This window comes from Phocoena sinus, chromosome 14, assembly GCF_008692025.1.
Source record: "Phocoena sinus isolate mPhoSin1 chromosome 14, mPhoSin1.pri, whole genome shotgun sequence".
NCBI lineage: Eukaryota > Metazoa > Chordata > Mammalia > Artiodactyla > Phocoenidae > Phocoena > Phocoena sinus.
The window spans coordinates 20,680,366-20,701,608 of NC_045776.1; the positions used below are offsets into that span (position 1 = coordinate 20,680,366).

The 21,243-nt window shown below is 38.6% G+C and overlaps 1 protein-coding gene across 1 annotated transcript in view; it reads right to left on the reverse strand.

The window, feature by feature from the left end:
* DCC (DCC netrin 1 receptor) overlaps positions 1-21,243 on the reverse strand; it is a 774,287-nt gene that overhangs the window by 82,769 nt on the left and 670,275 nt on the right. Inside the window, exons 22-23 of the mRNA XM_032654035.1 lie at positions 18,872-18,937; positions 9,485-9,647 (exon numbers count right to left, since the gene is read on the reverse strand). Coding sequence (XP_032509926.1) covers positions 9,485-9,647; positions 18,872-18,937 — 229 coding nt within the window. The remainder of the gene's footprint in view (positions 1-9,484; positions 9,648-18,871; positions 18,938-21,243) is intronic.

Here is a 21,243-nt window from a genome sequence, read left to right on the forward strand (position 1 = left end):
CAATTGGGAAGCTGGCTGTTTGAAGACAAAAAGCTGCATGAGTGCATTCTTAGGAGAATAAAATACTTTCGTCTTGGATTCGAAGTGTCTGGATTCAGACACAGTAAGACCCATCCTTTGAAAAGAGAAGTCATGTTGGAAGTGTGCTTCAAATGTCTCTTATTTTCCTCAATAAGAATCTAGCAATCGTTAAGTTATTTTTCAGCAGTGGTATCCTCTTGGGGCTAGTGAGGTTCCCATGTTCCCTGCATGCTGAGTGGCCGTTCTCTACAGCAGGGGTCAGTTAACTATGGCCTGAAGGCCAAATCCTCCACTGCTTATTTGCGTGTGTTTTTTTGGTTGTTGTTGTTTTATTTTTTAAGATTTTACTTTTGTTTTAATTGATATTTCGCTCAAAAGCACAGAACAGTGAACGTTTCAGTGACGCAATGCTAGGGTTACAAGCAAAATCCTTAGGTCAAACAGTTACAGTATCCCACATCAGTTATTTCACATTAAGTGTGGGTTGTCAAAAAAAAAAATGTATACAGAGGTTTCCCTGGTGACGCAGTGGTTGAGAGTCCGCCTGCCGATGCAGGGGACACGGGTTCGTGCCCCGGTCTGGGAAGATCCCACATGCCGCAGAGCGGCTAGGCCCGTGAGCCATGGCCGCTGGGCCTGCACATCCGGAGCCTGTGCTCCACAACGGGAGAGGCCACAGCAGTGAGAGGCCCGCGTACCGCAAAAAAATATATATATCAGTGCTTTGCTTGAATGGAGCACAAACGAGACAAGCATTTTAATTTAATAACAAAGTTAAGCCTAGCACCTTTAAAATAAAATAAACACAAAAAGAAAGCACAAAAGTATCCTTTCCATGAGGGGAAAATCCAGTTCACTAACAGTGCAAAGGAAAAGCAGCATTTTCAAAGCTGAAATTAAATGACACACCCACCCGCCACTCGGCCTTGTATGGTGAACGTGCAATTCTATTGCACCCTCCCCACCCAGGGCTGAAAAGATTCCAGATGGGAAAAGCTGCCCTGACGTCCAGGCCACGGGCTGGGAAGACTTAAGCGCAGGACAAGGAGATCAACGTGTTTGAGCGGGACGAATTCTTTTTCAGCCAGGCCAACTGCTAACACTTCCAGTCACCCCCAGAGCCTCCCAGCCCGAGGGTGCCCACGGCCAAAGGCCTACCTGGTGTGACCCCGACTTCGGTGCGGGCATCTGAGCACAGAGCTCTGAGCAGCGCGAGGAATGGCGGCCTACGTCCCCCACAGCTGATGCTGCTTTGCAAATGAAGTATCTAGGCCGACTTGGGATAATTAAAAACATTTGTGATTCTTAACCCATTGTGATCAATTACAAAGTAGCGAATGTCTACATGTTAGGTCTGCCTCGTGGTAATATTTTGAACCATTAAAGATTAGTCCTTTCCAGTGTGGTTTTTACACCACTCACCAAGTAATGCTTTCTTTCTCATGAGCACTCCATCTTTACACTGAACCTTGGAGCTTCGGGTCTTACTTTCAACAAGTACAGCCACAAATACAAATATAAAAAGAAACACTGAGAAGCAGACTCCGTGGCCAAATACTTGCATTACAGGGTTAGGATAAGATAATGGCTAGATGTTTTTTCTAAATTATTCAGCATTTACCAACTGTCCAGACCAAAGATGATTTCCAAGCACTAAAGTTCTGATTCCAACTTCTCCACTAACCCATGCGTAACAGAACTTATTCTGTTCCCAAATGCTTGTGGAGGACTTGCTTGCTCTGCTGTCACTGGTGCCGAATGGGCTTGTAGACACAAAATGCCATAAGGGACTGCAGTTTGTAAAAGGTGGGATGGAAGGGGTCTTTTGGTATGAACTCTTACCTACTATTTTGTTACACTGTTTTGGATAAAAATTTAGAAAGAATCCAAGTTAATGTAAAGTGCTTGTGAGAAATAGTGATCCATTTGCTCCAAAAAAAAAAAAAAAAAAAAAATGCCGTAAGGACTACAGTCACCAGCAAGATGATGAAAATGGTTCCCGTCAACACCAGGTTCTACCCACACAGCACTGCATACAGCCGCTCTGCTCAGGCAGCTCCATGGGGCTGGGGCCTCCAATGCCAATTTCTGTAAAGAAAGTTTTACTGGAATCTTGCCAAGCTCATTCGTTTTCACATCGCATTGTTGAGGAGTTGCAACAAGGACCACCTGGCCCGCAAAGCCGAAAATATTTACTATTGGGCCCTTTTCAGAAACGGTTTTCAACCTCTGCTCTACAGTTTTATAATTTTTAAAATCTCCACGTGCAGCTTCTGCTTCTTTTAAAACAATAATGTGTCTTCATAAGGCAGAATTTAGACGGTTAAAATTTAACCTTTGGTAGAAGCCCAGAGAAGTACCTCTTTCTCACTTTCCTCACTTGCAATGAATGGTTTCTGAGGATAACTGCTTTCATGTTAGCTAAACGGTTCAAATAAACTACTCTCAGTGGAGACTGTCACCTGTGCAAGGCCATTGAGAATGGCTTTGGTGTCCCCATTACTGGATAAGATGCTTTGTACATATTAGGCAATGAATAAATGTTCAGTAGTGTGATTTGTTGAATTTTTCTTCACATTCTTTTTTCTTGTCTTTCCTGAAGCACACTGATGAAGAGAGAAACAAAGAACCTCAGAATTCATATCTGTTTAGTAGTTTAGTGGAGAAATAATGCCGGGTTTTCTGCTCTACTTTCTCAACAAGTACCTGCACTTCGCTGAATTCCTGGCAGCAGGCTCACGCTGACTCTGGACAATGGTAATAACCCCTAGATCATTAACCCCTCGATCATTTTCTCGTGTTTAAGGTAATAACTCTCTTGCTAACCATTTATTCCCTGAATTCATTTCCTTACACTTCACCTGCCCACAGGAAATGAGTCTGTAGCTCTTTATGTAATCCATCTCTGGTCACTTAGAAGAACTTAACGTCATCTTCAAACTTGGAGATTTCACCCCATTCTCTTTCTTTCTAACAGACCAAGATGCTAAATAACTTAAACCCTGGTGCCTATATGACTGCATACAGAGACACAGCAGTTCCCAAATCCAGGACAAGATCGTCAGAACGTCCATGAGAACTCAATATTTAAATAGCTTGTGGTAAAGAAGTTTGTCAAATAATTTGTGAAACTAGAAGGAAATGATGAATTCTCGTTTCCCTTGCTTACATTCATGCCTTATTCATTCATTCATTCACCAGTTCCCATGACCTCAGTAACAAGCATCCCCAGGTGTATTCTATTAAAAAAAAAGTTCTAAACCTGATTGAGGCAGAACCTTTTTAGTATGTTATGATTTACAACTTCCATCTGGAAAGAAATTAGTATTCCTGATGAAATTCATAGGCATTTTTCTGATGGATTTTAATCAGATCAAGACCGCTTCTGAGAAGCTGCTTATCTACCTAGCTGACAGTCATCAAGAATCTAAATATCCCCATTTTTTTAGATTCTTTTCCCATATAGGTCATTACAGAGTATTGAGTAGAGTTCCCTGTGCTATACAGTAGGCCCTTATTAGTTGTCTATTTTATATATAGTAGTGTGTACATGTCAATCCCAATTTATCCCCCCCCTTTGTAACCATAAGTTTGTTTTTTACATCTGTGACACTATTTCTGCTTTGCAAACACTCAATTCAATACTCTGTAATGACCTATATGGGAAGAGAATCTAAAACAGACTGGATATATGTAGAACTGATTCACCTTGCTGTACAGCAGATACTAACACAACATTGTAAATCAACTATACCCCAATACAAATAAAAAAAAAAAGAATCTAAAGATCTCTAGCAGACTTTATTTCCTTTCTGTATATATTCTATGAAAGACCATCTAACCACTTCTGCTTTGTATAATGTCTCTTATCAAGAGAGAAAGCTTTGGCCTTGGAGAGGCCTCCTTCCCCTGCTGGTAGTAGCCCAGTGGTCCATATAGCAGGGCTGTAACAAAACTGACATTTGCTCATAACTAAATTGTGTGAAATTTGTCCTAAAACTTGTAGGAATAGCTGTTACCCCAACCTTTTGTCCATCTGCTGGTTCCTTGACAGAATCACTGCTGTCCATTTTGGTCCGCAGTTCCTCTATCTCACCATTTGGAATCTTCAAAATGTGTATGTAGGTGAACCCCATGCAATGTTCCCTAAAGTGTGGTCCCTGGACTGGCAGCATCGGCATTACCTGGGAACCTGTTAGAAATGCGTGTTCTCAGGCCCCACCCCATCAGAAACTGGGGAAGGGGGTCACGAGGCCCAGCAATCTGTGTTTTAACAGCCCTTGAGAGGAATCTGATGCACAGAAACTTTGAGAAGCACTGTTTTAAGTGAATGAGTTGGTTTTGCTTGTTTGTTTTTATTATAAAGCTAGTTTCTTCTATTCGATGTAGAATATGTCACGTTTATCCCTCCCACACACACACCTTTTCTTACAGGTACCAGTAATCTTCTGGCTTCCAAAAATAGCTGCAGGATAGGAGGGTCTCTTCCCACCCATGTATTCTTGAATAAAGGCAAAGCAAGGAATCTTCCACGGCTCTCTTTGCTCTTTCTCATACTATGGCAAAGCTTCCAGAGTATAATCAAATTCTGGTGGGTTTTGTTCGTTAGTTGTATCTATCTATCTATCTATCTCTGTATCCCTGTATCTATCTATCCATCCATCTATCTATCCATCCATCCACCTATCTGATCTTGCTTCTGCCCACAACGCCTTCACAGTACTCTTTACTTACAAACTACTTACCCTTTAAAATTCCCTTCAGGCCTGTTTTCTTTAGGAAACCTTCCTGACCACTTTAGGTCTGTGTAATCTTAGAATAGCTAAACCATTTCCCTGGTCTCTCTCTATACCACTCACCTTGCATTGATCACCGTTTGTCTTATTGGGCTGGCCAGATGCTCCCTGTGTGTGCGCTGGTTTCCTCCAGTGACACTGGAGCAAACTCTCTTTACTTCCTTTCTGTAACATCACCCATTGTTTTACAACATGTATCCACTTGTTTATTCAGTGAACATTTATGGAAGAGTAAATGTGTCAAGAAGTATGGTAAGGACTAGAAATGCAAAGATCAGTGAGACAGTGGGAGCTTAATAAATGAATGAAGAAAGGTATGGCTTCTGCATTGTTGGAGCAAGCAGCATGCACTGGGGCATGGCAGGGAGGAAAGCTGAAAAAGTAGAGGGGACCAAATCATAACAGATACATTTAAACTATCAGTAAGTCAGTGGGAAACTGCAGAAAGGTTTTTAGCTCAAGAGTTAACATTCATCAGATTTGTTACTTTGTAGATCACACACCAAGCACACAGAAATCACTTGAATTGAATGAGAAAAGCATGCCATTATTTTTTTTAAATTTTCTTCCATCCAAATCGTTCCCAAAGCTTTCCAGCCTCCTAATTATCTATACTGATTATTTTTACTCTACTGACTGCTACTAAAAATGAAACAAAAAACTTGTATTGGAAAGCCAGAGAAAATATGTCCTAGCTACTCAAATAAACCTGCCTTTTCCGAGATGGAACCAAGATATATTGACCTCTTAAGCGGTTGTCAGTTAAAATCCTTGTGTGGTGAATACTGAAAACCAATGGAATGTTAAAATTTTGAAAATAGTGAAAGTGACCTATAGTAAAGTACAATAGATTTCATTTGAGTTGAAACATTTGATCCTCACTACTGAAGATAATTATTTTTGTTAAGATGTGAATGTGTGTAAGACTCGCTCTGTACACGTCAAATCAAAGAGGAGGCTTAGTTAACTGGTGATTTTACCATGTAAACCCTGAATTTTATTTACACATTTAAATTTAATGTATTCGGACAAGTTGTTGACCATCTACCCATGTGTTCATGTGATAACCACGTGTCCAGAATTTCCAGGATAGTCTCAATGTCAAATATGTTTTTCTTTAGTATCTGTAGATACCTTCTAACTTATCAAAATACACGTTCTACATTTTGGCCAGGAAAATATTATTACTCTGTTAAAAAGCACCAAAATCCCTCATCAATTTAAGCTTTATTAAAACACAAATTTTCAATACTGTGATATTCTACTATAATCTCACTAATTCAGAATGTGTAAGGGAAGTCTCTTCAAAATGGTAAAAAAAGTTTTAAATTAATAGCTAAAAAGAAATGCAGTTATTTTTATTTCATGTGAATTTGAAGCTAAATGCTACCATGTGATTTTGTAATTTAGCAGTAGTCCATGGAGAATTTTTGTGGTAGAGGGTTGACAGAAAAGCATTTAGTCCCATTTCTTATTTGAGGAAACCGGTATTTAGAGACTAGGTCTTCCCTTAGGTGTAATTAAATACTATTAATTTAATTAAAGAAGTGGTAGAAACAGAACTAGAACTTGGGTTCTAACTTCTGTTAGTTATTTTATAACAAAAAGAAAATCTTACCAACTAGAATGTGAGTCAATCAGATAAGCTAGCTCATTACCTCATTGCATGAATCACAGAATAAAATGCGTAGACACTAACTTGAACGAAGTATTACTGATAGTACACAAAAATATGTTTCAAATCCATGGGGATGTAATTCAAGTCCCCCAGTAAAACAGACAGACAATTTACACTCTCCAGCAGTCCTAAATAAAAAGAGATATTGAAGAAGCACATGGATATCTCCTACTTCACCTTATTAATTACATTAAACTCCCATTTCTGAGAGCCCTGTAATGGACATTATTTCTGTTTCAAATTAGAATTGATTTTGCTTTCATCTGCATTATTTAGTTTGCTCTACAAGTGCAGTGGTGGTACTATGGGGGGAGGAGGACCTCTCAATGAAATCAAGAAAAGCTAAACTAAAACTCAGAAATATCTTAAAAGGAGAGATTTTCTTTTTTCCTTTTTGTCTGTTAACATATACAAACAAAGAGATCAGGATGAATGCCATTGGGCCTGTTACTGAAGAAAAATATATGAAGCTAAACTGTGAAAATATGCCAAGTAAATATTAAGAGACTTTGCGAGTGGGGTGAGGAAAAACCCAAGCGGCAGTAGCATAGGAGCTATAGATTCACTTTCTTTGGGTTTTCAGTCATTCATGGAGTGATTTATTCTTTCAATCATTCCCTAATTTTATTTTATTTATTTATTTTTTGTGTGTGGTACGTGGGCCTCTCACTGTTGTGGCCTCTCCCGTTGCGGAGCACAGGCTCCAGAAGCGCAGGCTCAGCGGCCATGGCTCATGGGCCCAGCCACTCTGCGGCATGTGGGATCTTCCCGGACCAGGGCACGAACCCGTGTCCCCTGCATCAGCAGGCAGACTCTCAACCACTGCGCCACCAGGGAAGCCCCATTCCCTAATTTTAAAAACAAGTGATACCCAGGGTTTAGCTTCTACTATTTCTATATAAAACCTTCAAGCTTCTAACAAAGTACTTAGGGTGGGATTTAGGACAATTTGAGAGTTTCCCAAAATAGCACCACATCCCACTTTTGCACATGGAGAAGACTAGCATTTTCTCTGTGGAGAAACAACATAGGTCCAGGAGTTCAGTTCATCAAGTCAATATAACCCTCAAACATTCTTCTAACAATGAGGAAAATGATCAAAACGAAACAAAACACCTCACTACAGATGGTTTAGTTATTTCGATTCTTTTTGTGAACGCATCCATGTTTTTAAAACTGTCATGAAATAAGACCAGAAATTGCTGTCCTCCGTGCTTCCATTTCTGTGAATCTTTCTCAGCTCTGCCTCAGAGACCTGCAGCTTTGATTTTTCACCATTCTTTGTTTACAAGAGCCCTTTCCTGGGATTGCTAGACCAAGAGATTGTCCAACGACTTAATCACAGTGATTTTCCCCCAGAGCCTTACCAAGTGCCCAGCACTCTAGAAGCTCAGTGGGCGATTATGACTTTCCAGATGCTTACACAGGAGACCCACCTTGTTAATCCCATTCTGTCTGGTTCCCTGTTCGGAAACAATGGACCAGCACACCAGCTATCATCAGCTTCAAGACGGTCCAGTCAAATGAATGCAGCTGGATATAAAATTTGACCTGTCATCTAAATAAATGAAATGCAAAGACTACATCTATACCTATGTTACTTTCTTCAGTATGTACACCTTCCTGTATCCTGTTACTAAATACCTTACTTCAAAATGCTGGAAGATATGCTAGAAATCAACAAATAGGATCACAGCATTTTTAAAAAGAGAGAAAGGCTGAGGTATTACCAGGGGAAGAGGGAAAATTATTTGCTAGAAAATCTTTCTCCAGCAATGTGTATGGTATACAGTTGTCAAACCAGCCACCTATGGGCCCATGCCTCAGACTTGCAGAACACCATGCCTCAGGCCAAAAACAAACAAAAATTAAGGAAAGAGCCTATTGTAGCCAATCCAGTGAGAAAGGCACAGCTGAAAAAGACATATCATGTTGGATCTGAAAAGTGCTAGAGAGGCAGAAAATAACCAGAAGGTTATTGCTGATTCCCACAACTGGCTGATACAAGGTTAATATGCTGTTTATGGGGTATCGTTCGGGGGGATAAGCTCAGTTAAAACCCCTTTTCCATTCCAAACTTTGTACTTTGATATATCTTTCTCTGCATGTGCTATAACCTAGAGCTGCACGATATGAAAATATTTTTAAACCCCTCAAATTTTTAATTTCTGAAAATCCACCATAGCCAGGAAATATGAACCATTTTGAATTTCTGGAATCTCTCGTCTATCCTAACTACTCCCTCTAAACTAAACATTCCATAGTACTATAATTACGTTGAGTTTGGTAGTCTATACTGTCATTCATGCAACAAGCATTGATTAAATGCCTACAGGACTTCTTGCCAAAAGGGATATGTAAATACTTTTTTTTTTTTTTTTTGTGGTACGCGGGCCTCTCACTGCTATGGCCTCTCCCGTTGCGGAGCACAGGCTCCGGACGCGCAGGCTCAGCGGCCATGGCTCACGGGCCCAGCCGCTCCGTGGCACGTGGGATCTTCCCGGACCGGGGCACGAACCCGCGTCCCCTGCATCGGCAGGAGGACTCTCAACCACTGCACCACCAGGGAAGCCCATGATACGTAAATACTTTTAGAGGAATACACATCTCCAATGTTTTATACATAATTGCAGAGAGAGGGCCATAAGTAGGGACATGGTGAAGTCCACTCTCTAAGTGTTACTTAAGGAATACCTGCTTTCATTTGAAAGGAAGAATCTGCTCTCAAGAAGTAACATCAAACAGAAATGCAGAGTGAGTGTTCAGGTGGATTCTACTATTAATTCTGCAAGCCTAGTCCTCACCCTCTTAAGTTATGGGCCTGGAATGGACAAAGGCAAGATTTTGCCCAGCTCTGGAGAGGACATAAGGAACACGTAGTGAATTCTGGAAGCACACAGGAAGAGAGCCGTCAAAAAATCTAACTCAAAAAGATGGTCGTCAGGTCAAGCAGTGACTTCTCATCTCTCGGGAACTAGCTGTTACCTACTTTCTCTGCTGGGCTGAAGAACGCCGGGTGCAAATCACGGCCACGATCACCACCACCAGCACTGTGATGACGCCAACGGTGACCACAATAATCACAAGCAGGTTGCTGTTCTTCTGTGGAGTGACGCTGCCATGTGGGGGGTGCATCTGGCCAATGGGTGGCTCTGGGAAAAGACAGGCAAATGAAGATCAGGTTTAGGGAGATGTGACAGCCATGGCTTATCAAGCTCGGTTAAGAATTCAAAGAGTTCCTATTGTTCTGGGCATTCCTGAAGCTGGGGAAAAAAGCAATGAAAAAGGAGAGGAAAGATCGAATTATCTACCCAAGATAAATGAAACCAATGTTCCCATGGAAACTTACATAGGAATATTCACAGCAACCTTATTCAGAATCACCAAAAGTGGGAAACCCCCAAAGCCATCAACTGATGAATGGATAAACAAGTGTGATATATACATACAATAGAATACCATCCAGTCATAAAAAGGAATTAAGTATTGATACATGCTACAAAATTCATGTACCTTGAAAATGATATACTAAGTGAAAGGAGCCAGACACAAAAGGCCACGTATTGTACAATTCTACTTCTATGACATATCCAGAATAGGCAAATCTACTGAGACAGAAAGTAGATTAGTGTTTGCCAGTGGATGTGGGGAGAAGTGAATGGGGAAAGACTGCTAATGGGTAGAGGGTTTCCCTTTGGGGTGATGAAAATATTCTAAAGCTAGATAGTGGCGATGGTGGCACAACCTTGTGAATATGCTAAAAACCACTGAATTGTGCACTTTGAAAGGGTAAATTTATGGTATGGGAATTATATCTCAATGGAAAAATATAATTAAGCTATGGTATTGAGTAGAAAGTGGGGAAGGCAGGAAGCATGCCACTTTGAACGATAAGAATTCCAGTATGACAAGAGTCAGAGAAGGCTGAGAAAATACTATTTATTTGATGCTGTGAAAGACAAACTATTTGACACCAATCACTCATACTTTCTGTTCCTTTTAAGAAGCTATTCATAAAGCACATTTAATTTTCAACCTGTCAAGGGTGTATGAATCCCATTTAAAAGCAGCCACAGGGTTGGAAAGAGTGTCATAAAGTCCTAAGATAAATTTTTCCTGTGCTGCAACTGTACCACATGGTAGACAATATTTAGGTGAAAATAGAATGATAATTTGCTTATGTAAGCAAGAATGACTAATGACCCTTTAAGTAGCTTTCTTTAAACCCTCAGTGATTAATCAATTAGAAATATTCTGATTTATGTCATATTTACTATTACAAGCTACCAAATTCTAAAAAGTATATATTAGCATATAGTTTTATTTATAAATAATTTAAAAAGTAGCAGAAAGCAATGAATTTGGATGTTTTCCTAGATCTAAATTTGAATGAGTTTCTTCAACAACCCATATTAGCTTTCTATACCCCTTGAGCAAAATCTTTAGGCCTTTTGTACCTCAGTGCCTTTACCTATAAAATGGAAATAATAATATTTATCATATGTAGTTACTGTCTGAATTAGAAAAAATACAGACAAAGCAACTATCTGACACAGTGTAATTGCTTATAATATCATTATCCTACTGAAACATTAAATAAAATGTTGCCTCAATTAATAATCTACCATATCATTTGGGATATTTTTGGTGTGGACTTCCAAACTATTGATACAAACTTTTTAGAGATAATATTCAATGTGAAAGATAAATTAACTTGTTTGCATAAGTGAATATAATAACCCAGCACTTGCCTCAAAATTGAAACACTATCTTTTGACAAGTTATCTAAGAATCATTGGGTTTTTTTGAAAAGATAGTCACCTAAATTTAAACAAATTATTGCTGATTCAATATTGTTGGGGAAAAAAATTAAGTGATACCGATATAACTTGAATCTCAGGGGCGGGTAACTCATCAAGTTTTTACACAGCACTTTCTGTTAAAAGATACTGATTATAAATGAAAGAAATAAGGTTTCCTTGAAGTAAGTTTTTCATTTATTACAAAGGAATGAGGCAAGTAATGAAAGGTTAGAACTTCCTGTGTCATAGTTTTACTTACAATTTAAAAAGTCATGTTACAGTAGTATCTCAATATGACCTTTCTGTTCTTAATAAATTAATCGATTGGAATAAATTAACCTTTTATGTGAAAGTGTACAATGGAGGCCGTTGGGGATCTCATGGATTTTATTAGCTTAACTTAAATTTAACAGTTCACCATTTCTGACAAACTTAGTTTGAGTCATACCCGGCAATAACACAGTATGAATATTTTTTAAAACCATGTAAATTGGAATTTTTCAAATTTTTGCTCTTCTTTCTTTCTTTCCACCTAGGAAGATATCATGCTCCAAATTAGAAAATAATGACTCTGGATTCTGCTGAGCTTTAATTTTTTTTTTTCCGGCAAGCGGGCCTCTCACTGTTGTGGCCTCTCCGGTTGCGGAGCACAAGCTCCGGACGCGCAGGCTCAGCGGCCATGGCTCACGGGCCCAGCCGCTCCGCGGCATGTGGGATCCTCCCGGACCGGGGCACGAACCCGTGTCCCCTGCATCGGCAGGCGGACTCTCAACCACCGCGCCACGAGGGAAGCCCATGAGCTTTAGATTAAGTGAGATATTGATGTCATTTGCCTCATAGAGTTGGGTTCATGAGGGCTCCCATTATAAATCTTTGATTCCAGGCCTTTATGACTTCCTGATAAAAGTTCCATCAGTTTAAAACTTGTTTTTCGACATCTTTCATTAATTTCCCAATCTCCATTCAAAGGCTGACTAATCAGAATATCTGACATTGAACAGGCAGTAAATAAAGTCAAGTGCAATGGTGTCTTTAGATGGAGTCGATCCTGGTTATTTGCAGTAGTTGTGTTCTATAAAGACATCACAAATACTAAATTAGGCAATACAAAGTATTGCTTCTAGAGGAAACACAGTGTCATGTTCCTGGGAGCCTACCTTTTTATCAACCAATCAAAGCACAACCTTGTTTCATGTGGGTTTCTGTTTAAAGGTGCCTTATTTAATATGTAATGTTGATTCATTAACATTGAACTCATAGCCAACAGCGCTATTAAATTCATGCCTGAGTGAAGCTTAATTAACACACATATTTTCTCCATCAGACACATCAGCCTTTAGTGTTTAGGAACACTAGAAAGCACTTCATCACCACATTTAGGGACAGCTTTAAACAGTGAAACCACCAACAAAACCCCACAAAAATGTGAAAAATTGGCACTAAATGTAGTGCCGAAAGGACACATCCATGGTATGAGAGCTGAACCATCAGGGCAGAACGCCACCTTGTTCCAGCTCAGCTGAGCTTGTGAGCACTGGGCTGCTCAAATTTCTGGCTGCTCTGCACATGTCCAAGGATTATCATAAAAACACCATAATTATTGGTTTTGGGGGTTAGAAATAAAATTTTAGAGAGTAGGTAAATTCATGAATAGAGACCCTGCAAATAATGATGGTCAACCATATATCTAAATATATTAAAAGAGTGCTCTAAATTAGGAAAAAATTTAGAACTCACAAATCTAGATTGTGTAGGTAAGAGTTCTGGGAGATAGCCTGACTCCAAAAGGGGCAAGGTGACCTTTGCCCCCCTTCGGAAGCTGAACGGTGTAATTCAAAGGCTTACAAATCTCCTCCAGGGCACTGTGATTATTTCATGAGATAACGGATGCATCACACTGACCACACAGCCTCGCACAGAGTTGGTGCTCAACAGATACGATGCGGCCCAATACATTTCATTCTATGTGATTTTTCCGAATTAAAGAAAAATACAGTATCCTAATTCATCTGTTCCTGGTGTTAGCCTACGAGTGTGGGTATCCAATGTCTGAGTAATCAAGACCTAGATATGTTTCATTAAAATCAGTGAGAAGGGAGTCACAGTTTTTTAATATCACATGAGCATTCCATCCAACTTAATTTTCATGCTATCTGATCACTGCCAATGATTTCATCCTTTTTATATGAAATTTAATAAAAGCAAACATAGATTTCATAATCTGTTGGGTCTAAAGTCTTAGTAATGATTAGAAAATTGGTTTAGTGTAACTACTAATAAGGTCTTTAATTTTTATGATACTTGGTAGGCTTTCAAAAATATTTTATGTGTCTTATCATACTTGCCCTCAAAAATTCTGCAGTAGGCTCATGGATAGACTGGTACTCTGAGTGCTTAACTATCACATAGAACACGAAGCCATGTATCGAATCCAGGAGTCCTGGCTCCCATGTTGAGAACCTGGTCTCATTGCCACAATGGCTGAGCCCTAATAGCTACACAATATCAATAGGCAGGTAAACAATGTGAACATAAGATTGACAAGTTCAGTTCTGGGGAGACAAACAGATCCAATGAAAGCTTCTAGTTGGGAAATTAACTTCCCTCCCATGATTGCAGTGTTCTCGGATAACAGTTTTGTTATTAGAACACTTTCAGCTCAACGTAAGTCTTCATAATTTCACAGGCCTTTGAATTTGAACAGACATTCATATGGTATTGAATATTTCAAAGCATTTCACCCTGAAATAAGGTACTATATAGTCAATCAGCTGGAAGAGATCTCACAGATATCTAGCCCAGTGTTCCCTAAAATGAAATATTAATCACCATTATGGGGGAAAAAGGTTCCTTGGTCAGTTAAGGTGGAAAACATATTTTTTCCCTCAAATATCAGAATTTTGAACACGCTAATGTGAACTATGCATTGCCAGGAGAGGTAGCACAGAAATGGCAGAGAATGTATTCAATTATTCCATAAATAAGATCCAATTGGGTGCTGTGGATATGATGTTGTGATCAAACTATGGGTAAGTGGTAATTATATGATATGATGCAGGTGTTAAATATGGTTGTCACCATTCTGGATTATTTAAGTGGATCAAATCAGCTCATTGTACACCTTAAACTTACACAGTGTTATAGTCAATTCTTTTCCAATAAAGCTGGAGGCAGGGGGAAAAGCCATGAGAGGATTCAAGTAGGCAAAAAGAGACAATATGAGATAAGACACATACACAGTTGTGAGACAGTCAGAGGCTTGCCCAACTAGTTGGACCAGAGAAGAAAAACAATTCCCATATATTAAATGTTCTGTCTTCCATTCCTGAAACATGGACCCCATCTGGGTCACTGTGACATGAACAGAATGTCAGGTTACTTCTCACCTGAGATCAAGGCATAGCCAATAGAAGGGAGTTGTGAAAGCTCCATTTCTGAGCTATTTTTCTGGAAGGGTGGAGAAGGAAAAACAGCCAGGCTATGAAACCATTAGAATGCATTTATGGGGCCACATATATATCATTTCCTAATAATGTGTATGTCATGGTCTTCTTGTATATTGTGTAGTCTGAGAATAATTTCCAAATTAGCATATTGATTGCTCCCTACCAAAAAAGAGGGGGGTATAATTGTTGATCTCATGGAGCTTACAATTCACTGGACAAGATCTATATTAAACAAATCATGAAGCAAATAAATATAACATTACCACTATAGTTGGTGTTTTAAAGAAAAGTAGAGTTCATGTAGAAAGATGTAACATGAGGATGTGATACGAGGTCATTGACAGAGGAGGGAGGTCATGAAAGGCCTCATTATAGAAGCGACATTTAAGCTAAATTATGAAGTGTTGCTAGGAGTTAGTTCTTGTTCCTTTACAAGGGAACTGAGAGCAGACTGTGCGTGTGTCTGGAACATTGGGAGCAAAAAGGAAATGGCACAAAATGAGGCTGAAAAGAGAAACAGGACCTTGTTCACATGAGCCCTGTAGATCACATTCAGTTATCCTCGGTAAAATCACAGATGGTTTAAGAGTTTTCAGCAACGTGACAGGCTTGATTTGTTCCAAGGAGACATGTCTTCCCTCTGCGTGGAGAGGGGTTGGTGGTGGAGAAATAGAGACCAGCTAAGAGGATATGGAATTCTCCAGGTGAGAGTTGATGATAGCTTCAACTGAGACGGTGGCAACTTCAGTCAAGCAAGGAGGACACGTACACAATATAGTTTGAAAGTAAATGAATAAAGCAGATTGCACTTGGGGCAGGAAAGAAAGGAGGAGTCAGGTTCAGGCCTCAGCAATATCCTTATGTCTAGGATGAGGGAGAGGGTGAAAGGGCAGGTAGGCTCAGTGGGGCAAGAACAAAAGTTCAGTCTTGAATATGTCAGGGTTGAGATCTTATGATGAATTGTAAAGAGGCAGCTAGAAGGTCTGTGTTAGATATATAAATGAGGGAGCTGGCATATAGATGGAATTTGAAGCCTGGCAGTAGATGAGATCACCAAACTCAAGGGTATAGAGTGAGCAGAGATGCTCTTTCAAGACTAATCCTCTAGTATTCAGGTAGAAGGCGAGGACCTGGCAAAAGGAAGTGAGTACCAAATGAGTTTCCCAATGATCACTTGACAATGGAACACTTTTTTTTCTCAGAGATTCTCATGGGACCCATGTACCCTGGACCAACCTTTCGGGAATGCTAACCAAGCTTAGTGGTTGTTAACTGGGGAGATTTTGCCCCCCAAGGGGAAATCTGGCAATGTCTAGAGACGGTTTTGGTTGTTACAACATGGTAGAGGGGAAACACTACTGGCATCTAGTGGATGAAGGCCAGGGATGTTGCTAAACATCCTACAGTACACAGGATGAACCCAACGACAAAAAAATTATCCAGTCCCCCCAAAATTATCCAGTTCCAAATGGCAATAGTTTTTTAGTTAAGAAACCCTGATCTAGCTTAACACTTTCTATGTTCAGATGAAAAACTGAGATCCAGAGAGTTTAAGTGACTTGATTCACACATTTCTAATCCATGGCAAAGTCAGTTCTAGAACCTGGGGTTTGGGATTAGTCTGAGGGCCTTAACATCATTTCAGATAGATAATGTTTAGATAGTAGGTGGGCAGAGCCTCTCGTAGACTAGAGTTTGAGACCCCTGGGACCCTCTAATTATCTTTACTTAAGGGAAATCAAAACTAGAGGGAAAATCATGGCTTTTTCTCCTAAACACAGAGTTTAAGTCATGTTTTACAGAACACCTAATACAATTCTAAATATATAAAAATTAATTAATAACATTAATTTTTAAATAATGCTTCACCGAAGTATCAACACCTATCAAACTTAAGTGTTCAAAGGTTGACGTCAATATAACAACACTTTTGCAGGGTTTGTAGATCTCTTTACCAAAATTACTAATTTTGAAAATTTTAGGAAAAGCTACCAACAAAAAGAAATTGGTGATTTATCTTCCCCAAAGAAAAAAGGATTGAACTGAAGTAAATTTCACTGGTGTTATCCTTCATACAAAAATAAACTACAAAATCACATTTTCAGAAGTTGAAGATTTTCCTGCTTTAAGAATGTGGACCACAAGACTGAATGCATCATACAAGTAAAATACTAGCATATCACCACATATTAGCTTTGATTCTACCTGCCATCGGAAAATAATTTAGGAAGCCTCTTCAGTTTCCCCAATTTAATTAAGGGCTTCCAACTTCAAGAGTAAACATGAACTATAGCTTTGTTTTTCTTTATCTGAATTCCAAGAGTGTTTTTTTAAAACAGTGACACTTTGTAAGAGAAAGTAAATGATTAGCGAGGTCTAAATTTATTTGCAAGTGGCTTGAGTATCCTGACAATAAACCATTATTCTATTACAATTCTTTGAAGGGTGAATCAAGAAGTATAAGGAGAGATAGGAAACCTCTCTAATTCTGTCACTACATGAGGGGATGTATGAAATTTTCATTGTATATGAGGTTCAAAAACTCAAGAAATTTCAAGATTTTTTGCTCTTATTTATGAAGCCTACTTAGCAAAGGTGTGGTGGGGTTAGAGTTTTATCAGTCAATTTTTCACTTATATATATAATTTGAAAATATACCCCCTTCTTAAGGTATAAGACATTAGTAGAATTTTAATTAGGAAGGTAGAGTTTTCAGATGCCTTTGCTGATTGGCTTGTAAAAGCCCAAGCTAAAGGCAAATTGCATATTTACTATCATTTACTGGATAGCGAAACAGAATAGGAAATAGATTAAGTATGCCTGCTACCATCCGTGCCTCTCTGAGGTTATCAAGTCAGCTTAATTAACCATGTAGCCTGTAATAATTAGTTATTCCAGTAGGGATTCTAGAAATGTTTCAGGTACTTTGTTCACCCCATTCATTTAACAGGAAATGCCTAAACCATCATTAAGTGTTGCAGAAAATTGAGAAGGGGTAATGCCAACTATCTATCTAAACTGGCTCAAAGTCACTGGATGCCATTCATCTATTTTATCTTCATGACTTCCTCCTGTGAGATAATGTAATCAGATCAAATTTAATTACAATTATATTTCTCACTAGGAATCTTAAATAGTAAAAAAATAAAAAAGTGACATGCATTTCTCTCAATTACTGTCATTCTCTTCATCTGAAGTTTGACTCCTGTGAAAAGAAAAATCCTTATCTGTTAACTTATCTGTTAACATCAAATTTGGGCTGAGATTTCTTTTCAATCAGAGAATTCATTTTCTTTTGAAGGGCAAGTTAAAATAGTCCATAGCAAACTTCCAAACTTGATCCAAAACTAGGATTGCCAGATTTAATAATTAAAAATAAAGGAGGTTCAGTTAAATTTGCATTATTTCTAGTTGCCTATGGATATGTACACTGAGATGACTATGTACGTTGAGATGGTAACCCCTTGCGATCTTTTTCTTTATCTCAGATTCATAGGCAATTAGAAAGGATTCAAATTTTACTGGGCCTCCTGTATTTTCAGTTGTTCCATTTGGCAATTCTATCCAAGATTAGTGTTCTTTAGGACACACAGTTTAAGAGAGTATACTGTTCTGTGTCTTTGGCTTACATTTGCTTCACCTGTACATATATAACCACTGCTCAGTAGTGGATGGAAACTGTGAGGAAATAATTATTCTTTCTCAATTGTCCATATTCCGATTGCCTCTTAATCTCCTGGCACTCTGACTCTTGAAAAAGTCCCACTAACTTCAGTTTATGAAAGTGAGTGGGTTTCAGTCACCTCTCTACAATAAAATTGTAGAAATATTTCAAATATATATAGCACTTTCAAACCTAGACAGCTAACAGCCAAGCATCATTTATAAAATTCTCTATGCTTGGACTTTTCTGACTGTTTTGCGTACTTGTCAACCCTCATCGGCATTGTCTCCTGGTGGAATATGCTCCAGGTTTGTTAATAACTTCACGTTCCTATTATTCCCACTAAAACCCTAAGTCTGGGGTTCTTGGCACTTGCAGTCAATAGAAAATTTGCCTCAGACACTCTAGAATTAACAATTTTAATTAATATAATGAATCCAATAGAACCTAATTTATATACTTACCGTTGAGAGTGCTTCTATCAATCAAATTAGTATCAACTGGCCAATAACCTCCATCTCCATGGCGACCTGTTTATCCGGAAAATATACCAGAAAGTTAGTGGACCTGCAACATGAAAGCACAAATGAAACAAAATAGACAAAAACTAACAAATATTTAAAAATACACAAACAACTGAATAAGACTATTTTGTCCACTTCAAAGAAAGCCTGAAAAGAATGATACCATTATACTTTGCCAGAAAACGTTATTTTCTATGCGTGAGAAAAATCTGTCACAAAAATACTCTTTTAAACAAGCTAAGTTCAATTCCTCACTGAAAAGCTGACCCACCCCCCTTTTTTTCTCCAATACTCCTGTTACCGTGTCACCAAAAGGTACAGCACCAGTGTTAGTGTTGCTGTCTTGAACATCTCAGAACAGAAGGAGTGGTGGTGTTGGCTCCTAGCGTGACAGAGCCCACCTCCTTCGTGTTATAAGAGGTCCAGTCTACACTGTCGCCATTGGACATGACTTTGTGGCAAAGTATCATTATTACTGTACCAGGGGACAATACTTTTTGCCTTATAACTGGGCTTTGAGTAGTCTTTGTATTATGTGCCAAATAGGTACCTGGGAATGAGCTACTGGGTATGGAATAAAGAGTAGGGAGCGTGTCACAGCCCACATGGTCTGAATATTTCTTATAAACACGCCAAGAAGGAAGGTTTCTCTAGTAGCACACGTTTGGAACCACTGCCTTCTATTAGGTGTTCAACAGTTGTAAAAGTAGTCTTTAAGAGAAATGAGCCAGAAATTAACCAGAAATAATTATACTATCATCCATATTTTAATTAATAGTTTTTCACTACAGGTAATCCCCTTTTCTATTGGTACATTTGTAGAACTGTGATTATTTGGTTAGACTTTGAGTTCTAGAATACCTATTCGAAAAAACATTTGGGAGTTGAATCTATATTCAAACACGTACAAGACTACAGCTAATTCTTTATACACTTTAGAGTGTTATTTGTGAAGGCAGTTATAATCACTGGGTGATGTCGAGGAAGCCAGCTGGGGCAGCCAGCTACGAAAAACATTGGTTGTTTTTCTCACATGTATAGATTTTCTTTTTCTTTTTTAAGACTTCCAAGTCCTGCTCTTGTGACGTTCCTTTGCATACCAAACACTCTTCTTAATAAAGCTTTTCCAAGAGCTCATCATTTTATTTGCAAAAGAGTTGTGAAGAAACAACTTAAATCTTGTTACCAGACCACGCATTCACAATTTTAAAAAAATTCTTTCAATATTAAGTCAGAGCTGAACTAAGAGGGTTAAGCTTCCAACAAGCAATGATAAGTTAATTCAATCACACCATATTCTGTTTTCAGGGTAAACTGGTACATTTAAAATCTGCTGGCCAATGACTCTGGGTATATAAAGAAGTGGGAATTAGGATGGAGGCTCCAATGTGTGTGTGTGTGTGGGGGGGTGATTGGGGAGGGGCAACTGAAATAAGCAGCAGTTGTGAACATTTTGGGGGGTTGACTGAATACTTTGCTTTTCCCAAATACTTTGCTTGTGTGACTCTGACACATCTAGGGTTTCAATAAGTGGAGGATAAGCTTGGGCCACGGGACATTGCCAGATCAACGTTGGAAGAAATGAAGCGAGACAGAAGTTCTGTATGAATATTAAGATTACTTTTCTCACATCTGAAAGCAACTAGATTGCAAAGCCATCAGCCAAAGAGATGCTAACAGCCCCATCACTTAGGCCACTAAAGCAATAAATGATTCCTGTTGGGAATATTAGAGGTGTTTAGTTAACTTGGTAAATTTCATAAGCACTGATTAAGGGAAATAGAGAACTAATTAGGCTCTGGAAGACGAAAAGTCAGTTAATGCAAAGATATAAACTACTATTGGATCCCAGAGGTCTTAAATTTTTAATGGAGCATAAAACTGATAGTAATTCATTCAAAATGTATTAAGTGGCTACTATATGCAAGGTACAGTCCTAGATCCTCAGGGAAAGGGTAGTCTAAAAAGATTTATCAGATATGGAACCTGCCATGACAGATAGAGTTGGCTCACTGTATCCAAGTCCTATACAGGCCTATTTATGGCTAATATCAGCTAACTGCAGATAGTTTTTAACTTATTCTGACTTTAAAGATTTAAGAATAAGTTAATTCTTACTATAAAATCACTATCACTTCATTGATTTACTACTACTATGAAATCACTATTAGATGTTTTTCATTTATCTAGTATTAAAAGAATTACATGCAAATAAAAGATAATGCATTATTTTTAGTCTTACATTACACGTTGCAAAATTAAATTTATCTTAAAATCCCTGAATTTCCTTTTTTGCTTATTATATTAAATCT